Source organism: Trichoplusia ni (genome assembly GCF_003590095.1).
Source record: "Trichoplusia ni isolate ovarian cell line Hi5 chromosome 28 unlocalized genomic scaffold, tn1 tig00001701_group27, whole genome shotgun sequence".
NCBI classification, from domain to species: domain Eukaryota; kingdom Metazoa; phylum Arthropoda; class Insecta; order Lepidoptera; family Noctuidae; genus Trichoplusia; species Trichoplusia ni.
The window spans coordinates 13,393-20,123 of NW_020799937.1; the positions used below are offsets into that span (position 1 = coordinate 13,393).

The 6,731-nt window shown below is 40.6% G+C and overlaps 4 protein-coding genes across 4 annotated transcripts; 1 reads left to right on the forward strand and 3 right to left on the reverse strand.

Annotated features, from left to right (window-relative positions):
- The first annotated feature begins 742 nt into the window (after positions 1-742).
- On the forward strand, positions 743-1,506 carry LOC113506847. Its single transcript, XM_026889685.1, has one exon. It carries the CDS (start codon positions 892-894, stop codon positions 1,504-1,506), a length of 615 nt encoding a protein of 204 aa, XP_026745486.1. The 5' UTR covers positions 743-891.
- A 375-nt stretch (positions 1,507-1,881) lies between these two features.
- On the reverse strand, positions 1,882-3,856 carry LOC113506851. Its single transcript, XM_026889688.1, has 3 exons — positions 3,491-3,856; positions 3,038-3,234; positions 1,882-2,529 (listed from the first exon to the last, which is right to left on the reverse strand). The coding sequence occupies exons 1-3, from the start codon at positions 3,619-3,621 to the stop codon at positions 2,192-2,194; spliced, it is 666 nt and encodes a 221-aa protein (XP_026745489.1). The 5' UTR covers positions 3,622-3,856; the 3' UTR covers positions 1,882-2,191.
- Positions 3,857-3,866: 10 nt separating this feature from the next.
- Positions 3,867-5,589, reverse strand: LOC113506848. Its single transcript, XM_026889686.1, has 2 exons — positions 4,507-5,589; positions 3,867-4,468 (listed from the first exon to the last, which is right to left on the reverse strand). The coding sequence occupies exons 1-2, from the start codon at positions 5,587-5,589 to the stop codon at positions 4,463-4,465; spliced, it is 1,089 nt and encodes a 362-aa protein (XP_026745487.1). The 3' UTR covers positions 3,867-4,462.
- A 332-nt stretch (positions 5,590-5,921) lies between these two features.
- LOC113506849 lies at positions 5,922-6,590 on the reverse strand (the record flags this gene model as incomplete). The annotated part of the gene is made up of 1 exon (XM_026889687.1): positions 5,922-6,590. A coding segment is annotated over one exon (669 nt), but the record flags the coding sequence as incomplete, so codon positions are not given.
- Positions 6,591-6,731: the final 141 nt, after the last annotated feature.

A 6,731-nucleotide genomic window follows, 5' to 3' on the forward strand; every position in this document is an offset into this window, starting at 1 on the left:
AAATCAGAAAACTACATTACGATTAAAGAAAGGTATTATTCCTCACAAATTTCAGTGTCAAAAGGACACTGAGTTGCAGTCACCACCAGAGAGAAAAGGTTTCTTAAAGAGAAAACATCAAGAAATAATTGAAGATGCTTTATCTGTGCCTCCCGCTAAACAAACTGTTAGTGCTGTAAAAATGAGTGAATCATCAAAACACAGTTATATTTGAAGGTGCCAGTATGCCCTCATCTCACTTACACACAGAATATACTGAAACTGTAAACTTTGACGAACCTTGTTGCAGCACCTCTTTAGCTGATGTTAATAAAAAAGTAATTTATGTTGACAAGGCTATTCAGGTCAATAGGAAAATACATTATTACAGAAGTAAAGGTGTCAATGTTAATTTGAGTGCAATAACTAAGAATACAGCAATATCTCCATTTTGTATTTTATCTAAAACTACCTCAACATCTCCATTGAAAATAGAGCAAACTTCTGGAATTAAAAGGAAATTATTTCAAACTGACCCTGCTGATATTGCATCAGTCTCTTCAGCTCAACCTTCATCAGCATTATCATCATCTTTTGAACCAGAAATGAGTTCAGAATCGAGCTGGTCTATAGATGATGATTCAGAAAATGAGACACAATTTAAAAGTCAAATGCGTAGTTGCATATTACTAGCAATAGAAAAGGAGCCTAAAATATTGCTAGGTGTACCAAAAAAATCATACTATATACTAAAATTGTTAAGTGAAAACCTTCCACTTCCCACTGTAGACATTTTAATTACATTAAAAAAAAAAAAAACTTAATGAGTCTTTCAGTATATTAGCCTTACAGTTTGGGTATACACAGAGTGCAATAAGCAGATTTTTTTCAAAATGCTTACCTTTATTGGCAATGAAGATGAAAGAGTTGATAATATGGCCAACAACAAAAGAGATATTTAAAAATTTGCCTATTGCATTCAGGGCCAGGTACTCTAATGTTGTTTCTATAATTGATTGCCTAGAAATTCAGATTGAAAAAGCATCCAATGCAGTCCATCAATCACTTAGTTGGTCACAATATAAAAAATGTAACACATTGAAATATTTAATTTCTTGTACACCTGATGGATTGGTTAACTTTACCTCTGTTGGATACAGTGGCAGGGCAACGGACGTAATGATAGTGGAAGACTGTGGTTTTTTTGACTGTTTGCCACCTAAAACTGCAGTTATGGCTGACAGAGGCTTTAAAGAAATATCACATTTGCTAGAAAAAAAGCAATGTACACTTATACGACCTCCTTCTGTTTTCAAGTCTACTGCCAGTGCAAAAGAAGATGTAAAACAGTCAAAAAGAATAGCAGCATTAAGGATTCATATAGAACGAGTTATAAATAGATTAAGGGAATTTCACATGTTACTGCCTCATGCATGTGTTGACCATAGCTTAATCCCTATTATAGATGAAGTTATAATCATAGCTAGTGGTTTGATTAATATTCAGGATGTTTTAATAAAAAAATAGATTTAATTAATTTTGTTTTTATTTGAGTTTGTCCTATTTAAATAACAAAGGAAAAATTGCCTTACATCAAAATAAAGTACATTTTTCTATCAAGTTTTCACAAAACTCCTTATCATAGTGTACTTCTATTATATGTACTTTCTTTGATTCTTCAAAATCACTTTGTGCTACACAAAATAGTGCTTTAGTTTTATTGGAGAAATGCATCTGTAACTGAACCTGTGCCATGAATTTTACTGCTATTGTGTTATTTTTTCCAATGTACTGATTCATAGATTTTTCTGATGAAGGGCATTTAATTTCAATGCTATAATCAGCAGTTTCCCCATCAGGTGATGCACCCATAATGGGATGTAGTGGATCCAATATAATCCCACATTTGTTTATTTTTATTTTTTAATTTTTTTCTACCTCTAATTTGACTTCACTTTCTAACATTCTTCCTCTTTTCATGGCATCTGTGTCTTTTAGTTTTGATGCTCCCATGATGGCTTCGGTTAAAGCTCCATCCAACACCTTGCAGTGTGCAGCCTCATGTGCTTTTGATGCAGTGATCCTTGCATATCGCAACTCATACCATAAAGGGCACTCACTTTGTTCTGAAGTTGCAAGTGCAGCTTCTTCACATGCTTTAGTCTGCATCATCTGCTTGCAAAATTCAATAAACTCTTCGGCAGTTTTCGGTTTATTCTGCGTTATACATACTTACTAAATAATGAATTGATAACTTTTCTGAATTGCTTGGTTCTTTATAATATTTCATGAGTTGATTCTCTGTGTCACCAACTTCCTTACTATATGTTTTTACAATACTGAAAAAGGATTCTTGTGAAGTCTGTGTTGATGCAGGGTTTGGCTGTGTCTTTGTTGCATTACAAATATCCTTTGCCTTAATAAACTTAAGACTTGTACCCACTGAGGACAACTTAGACTTTTTCCAGTAGCAATCAACACTAGTGGATGGAGGGTCTTCACTACGCCTATGTAGCCAAGCCAAAAAGGCTATGGCATGTTTACAGCCTCCTGAAAAAGAAAAAGACCAATTCATCACAGCCAAATAAAAATTAAAGAAAAATATTTTTATACTATTGGCCCTCTAAAAAGCTACTTTTAATCACTGAAAACAGTGAATAAAAATCTCTTTTAATCAGTGTTTTGGTGTTTGAATTTAGAACACACCAATATATTCGACCTCCATCTCAATGCTATACAACCTCCTTTCGCAAATACTCGATACAAACTCCTTATGAAAATGTCTATTTTAGCTTAAATATTTCTTTTTCTCGTAGTCATGGTATAAAGTATAGTATGCAACGCTCAGGATTCTAACTTTTGAATCACTCGCTTCGCTCGTTATTCAATCATCATGAATCACTCCCTACGGTCATTAGAATCCTTCACTTGCTCGTGATTCATTTATGCCCCTCGCTTTAAATCCATCTTTTATTCACTAGTTGCATAATATACTATTCCCCGCTCAGACACTCTTAAAAATTGATAGTAAAGACACTTTTGTATTGCTATTATCTACCTTTATGTGCTGCACAGTCTTCACACAGCACAGACATGACAGTTTCTTCAGCCTCATTACAGGTAGCTGTTACAGTGTAACACTTCTGGCGGACGTTGTGTTCAGGGGTTATTCGCGCTTTCACAATACATATATCACCCTCCCGTTTAACTTGAACATATCCAATGGCTGAGTCACCATATGATTCTCGTCCGGATCTATAAAAAGCAATAAATATTATTACAATGGGAAGGGATCTTATTTAATTAATTTAATAAAATATTTCGCGAATATGAATTTGATCATATATTATGATCAATAACTCGACTGTATTCAATGCTTCAATGTAAGTAATATGCAAACATTCGATATTTTCTCTTATTTACCTTTTAGGTTATGTTCTCCGTATATGTATAAATTGTTACAGAAAAGTCGTAAAAGATCGAATAAACATTAAATCAAATATATAATTACCTTGTAGCTTTCACTCCTTTGATTTCAGCAGACGTAAAATCGGGATTAGATGCAAAAAATGTTGACATCATGAACACATCAATTTTGGGGAGATTATCTGATTGTGCCTTCACAAAACCGGTATCAGTCATTTTCCTACGAGTTTATTCTTACAAAACAATGCAATATAACTCCAAATATGTATAGAAACCACAATAAACTTAATTCGATTACAAAAACACAGCAAATGCTATATCAGTTCACACTGTTATTATAGACTTTTACGTCACATTCGATATGACCAATAGCGTTGTGTTTCAATTACTTTGAATTTCCCGCTCGTTTTTTGTACTTTTAATAATTTATTTTTTTAATTAAAAAGATATTATGCGGTTTTTTTTTGGTTTAAGCGTAATTCCAAAGCAATAAAGAATATATAAAAAAATAATTGACCCTTATTTAAATCATACGCATACTCCCTATTGATTGTCCGCTAGATCCGGGCCCACGTGTGTCAGATGGTGGACGAGGCGATCTGCTATGATCTTCTCGAAGATTTTAGCTACCTCGTCTAGCAACATGATGGGGCGGTAAGCGGACGGTGACTCAGCCGGACGCCCTTCCTTTCGCAGGAGGACCAGTTTTCCCTTCTTCCAGATCATCGGAAACCGCCCCTGTAGTAGACACGCAGAAAGAAGCCGCAAAAGGCGAGGGCCCAACGATTTTAAAGCTAGCACAAGAGCTCGGCCTGGAACACCGTCTGGTCCGGGAGCTGTGTTTTTAACCCTGAGCCTATCAATTGCCTTCTGTAACTCCTGCTCTGTTATATCCGGACAACTATCAGTCGAATCGGCTGCCCTCTCATCAAATGCGCGACTCGATAGAGGTGGAGGAGTGAAGTGCGCATCGGTTAAGGGAAACAGCGCAGATACCACCTCTTGAAGGAGTTGTGGCCTCATAACTTGCGTCAGTGGGGGAGTCCAAGCTCGAAGTTTACCCCTTACCATTTGATAGGGGGTCCCCCACGGATCCCGGTCCAGGATGGCCAATAGTTCCTCTCGTGCTCGGACTTTTGCAGCTTTTATTGTGAGCTGAAGGTCTTTCTTCGCGGTTGTATACAAACCATACAATTCGGATTCACGCACAGGTGCGTCCTCAGGGCGGCGACGACGTCTCCTACGGAATCTTGTGTACCGGTGACGTGCATTGACACACGCGCGCCGTAGTTCGGCGATCTCCTGCGACCACCAGTATACGTGTCGTTTTATGGGTCCGCGATACCGTATACGTGGCATCGCCGCGTCACATAAATGTGTAAGTGCCTGTCGAAACTGCATAGCTTCCTCGTCTATGTCAATGCTAGCACTATGAACTGGTGTAGCCCAACCCAACACGATGGCGGCCTCTTCCAAGTCTTCCCGGTTGAGCTTCTTCAATGCCCACCGTGGACCTTCACCGCTTTCAATTGCTCGGCGTTGTGTGTGTGATGGAGATGAATTTGTGGAGACACTGAAACGGATGTATCTGTGATCCGACAATGTCTCCGACCCTTCAACCACCCTCCAGTCGGATATACGCCGTCCGATGACGGGACTCGCGAACGAAAGGTCCACGATGGAGCCACCATTATGCCGGACGCATGTCTGTACCCTGCCCCGGTTGAGCAGAACCAAGCCTAGTTCAAGGGCCCACTCCTCAACTAACCGTCCCCTTGCACTTGTTACGGGGGAGCCCCATGCTGTTGACTTGGCATTAAAGTCTCCTGCGATGATGACGGGCCGAGACCGATTGCTGCCCACAAAAGTTCCAAGTCGCCCAAGAAATTCTTCGAACTCTGCTAGCTGTCGACTAGGTGAGAAATACACTCCTACAACTAGCAGATCCCCTACATGTGAAGCTACAAAGCCCCTACCTCTTGATTTATTCTCCATTGGTGGAGACCCTGACGAAATGAGGGCAACTAAACCTTCCTCGTCCCCCACCCAGTTGTCTCTAGGTCGCACATAATATGATTCAGCAACGATAGCGATGTTTATCAGACACTCTGCCATGCTCTGCATCAACAGGTCTTGCGCTCTAGCAGAGTGATTGATATTCGCTTGTAATACATGCAGATCCATCACTGAGCATCAGTTTCCATCTCCTGTCCTCTGCTTTCTGACGCCAGAATCTCAGGCGTTCTTTTCTCCTGTGTACACTTATTTGCATTGCAAAATTTGCTACCGACAAAATGGTTATCAGGTTGCCCTGCCTTGTTGCACATTATGCAATGTGGAGGGGACGAGCACGCCTCTATCTTGTGGCCGTTTTGTCCACACTGAAAGCAACGTCCAGCAAAATCGATATCCGATCGGCAGGAGACTCCTACATGTCCATCGCAAAGGCATTTATAACAGCGCATTGGTCGCTCCTTAAGAAGTTTGACCTGCGCTGATGACCAACCTACTCTAAGTCATTTATCCTTCTCTTTCACTACCACGAGTTTTTCCACAGCAGTTAGTGGGCATGAAGCAATTGCCGTACCCAGTCCACTTCTATCTCTACGGATTGCTCCCACCTTGACATCGCTGGGAGAGCATCCTCCCTTCGTGGCGATGGCTGTCACGATTTCCTCCTGAGTTGCTGAGTCGTCTAGGTCTGAGAGCCGTATTTCAGCGCGCCTGATCGGTCTTGAAATTCGGACATCTACCGAATTTAAGGTCGCTCTGAGTTTTTCAGCCAAAGCGTCTGCCTTCTCCCCACTAGAAGCTCCAGGGATCTCTAGCATACGGGCACCTGTGACCGTGGTTTTGGGACGTACACCACTGATTCCTAAATCTTGCAGACTAATTCGCTGCTTAGCCTGCTCCAACAGCTCAGTGTACGTAATCCCTCTCTTTGTAGCTTCTGGCTGCAGGGTTAGGACAACCGCCGTCGAGTTAGGGGCTTTGAGACGCGCCTTAATTTTCGCCTCTTGAGCTTCTTTCTGCCTTATTGATGCCTTTTTAGCCTTCTGCTTCTGTCTCTTGTCTCCGACAGTCTCCCACTTTTCCTCAAAAGGCTTGCGTCCGCGAGGTTCTTGAGGGGTGGAATTGGCCTCTTTAGTAAGTCGGCCATGTTCTTCTTTTAAGCCTTCTTTAGACTGCGCGTTTGACGACAAAGTTGACGGAGTATTTTTCTCTATCTTCCTGACTGACTTTGGTTGTGTAATTTTAGGCAATACCCGCGCTTTCGACGCTTTTTCAGCATAAGTTTCAACGACTCGCTGCGCAATCTGCACTGA

What these genes read in the sequence shown, in the direction of transcription:
- LOC113506847 (XM_026889685.1), top strand. Translation starts at nt 892, where the DNA reads ATGAAGATGAAAGAGTTGATAATATGGCCAACAACAAAAGAGATATTT.
- LOC113506851 (XM_026889688.1), bottom strand. Translation starts at nt 3,621, where the DNA reads ATGACTGATACCGGTTTTGTGAAGGCACAATCAGATAATCTCCCCAAA. An exon ending in AAAGGAGTGAAAGCTACAAG is followed by an intron (nt 3,235 to 3,490) that starts GTAATTATATAT and finishes TGCTTTTTATAG; the next exon opens with ATCCGGACGAGAATCATATG. An exon ending in AGACTGTGCAGCACATAAAG is followed by an intron (nt 2,530 to 3,037) that starts GTAGATAATAGC and finishes TTTCTTTTTCAG; the next exon opens with GAGGCTGTAAACATGCCATA.
- LOC113506848 (XM_026889686.1), bottom strand. Translation starts at nt 5,589, where the DNA reads ATGGATCTGCATGTATTACAAGCGAATATCAATCACTCTGCTAGAGCG.